Below are 1,272 nucleotides of genomic sequence, written 5' to 3' on the forward strand. Positions count from 1 at the left end.
CATCCATGTCATTAAGGTCAACTCTACTTTGAGGAGGCAGCTCTTTCCCAGTTGTATTCTGAGTGCCTTCCAAACTGAAGGGCTCATCTTCCAGCATTATATCAGACAATGTTCCGCTGCTATCTGTAAGGTTTGCACTGGCAAATATTTTTCAGAAGTAGACTGCCAGGTCCTTTTTCCTAGTCTGTCTTAGTCTGGAAGCTCCACTGAAACCTGTCCCCCATGGGTGACTTGGCTGTTATGTGAAATAGCAGTGGCACAGCTTCCAGCATCATAGCAACATGCAAGCCACCACAGTACCACATACTGACAGACAAGTAGTGGGGACACATGGTAGGGCTCAATAAATAGCTGAACTATGATCCAGACGTAATAAAAGTTATACTAGAGTTGCCTAAACAGTACAATTCACAGTCCACCAGGTGTTATTTATAGAAAGGCAAGTGAAGCATTGGTACCTGTGTCATTTATAGATAATAGCAGATGGAACTAGGCGATAAGACTCAAAACCCCTATATTCCAGGGTAATTTAGTTTTTCAAACTAGATCATATAGAATCTATTAGTTTATGATAAAATATAAGCTACATGCAATTTTTAATGTAGACAATGTTACATACTTTCATATTATCATACATGCTAAAGTAGAACAATGTATAACGAAAAACCAAGTGTGGCATACAAAAGCAGCCCTGGTGGTGAAGTGGTTAAAGAGCTTGGCTTCTAACCAAAAGGTCAGGAGCTCGAATTCACCAGCTTCTCTGCAGAAGAAAAGATGTGACAGTCTGCTTCTGTAAGGATTACAGCCTTGACAACCCTATGGGGCAGTTCTATTCGGTCCTATAGTGTCGCTATGAGTCAGAATCAACTTGATGGCAATGGATTTGGATGGCATATAATGCTTAAGAAGCACGTGGCATAAATAAAAATTACTTGATCAAATTTTATAGGTATAGGAAAAAGTCAAATGTTAGACATTTACCTATGGAATTATCTGATCCTTTTGATTTGGTATACGACAAAAATGCAGCTAGAAAAAAGATAGATGACAAAAGTTCTGCTCTTCCTACAACACCTGTTACCTAGAAAGGAAAAAGGGGGAGCGGATTCCAAATTAATGAAGAGTATTTTGAAAATGTTACATAATACCAACAGCACTTTAAATAGAAATTAAATCATCATAACTTTTTAAATACACATTTCTATTTGTTACAAAGTCCTTGAGTGCCCTCATGTGGTGAATTTGTATAATATCCATGAATGAAACTATCAG

General features: G+C 37.9%; 1 protein-coding gene across 1 annotated transcript in view; it reads right to left on the reverse strand.

The window, feature by feature from the left end:
• The window catches only part of TMTC3 (transmembrane O-mannosyltransferase targeting cadherins 3), a gene marked incomplete at its 5' end in the record, with an annotated part of 42,404 nt that overhangs the window by 39,457 nt on the left and 1,675 nt on the right, over positions 1-1,272 (reverse strand). Inside the window, one exon of the mRNA XM_004391076.2 lies at positions 982-1,081. Within this exon, the coding sequence (XP_004391133.1) occupies positions 982-1,081 (100 nt within the window). The remainder of the gene's footprint in view (positions 1-981; positions 1,082-1,272) is intronic.

The sequence above is a fragment of the Trichechus manatus genome, unplaced genomic scaffold (assembly GCF_000243295.1).
Source record: "Trichechus manatus latirostris isolate Lorelei unplaced genomic scaffold, TriManLat1.0 scaffold00434, whole genome shotgun sequence".
Classification (NCBI taxonomy): Eukaryota; Metazoa; Chordata; class Mammalia; order Sirenia; family Trichechidae; genus Trichechus; species Trichechus manatus.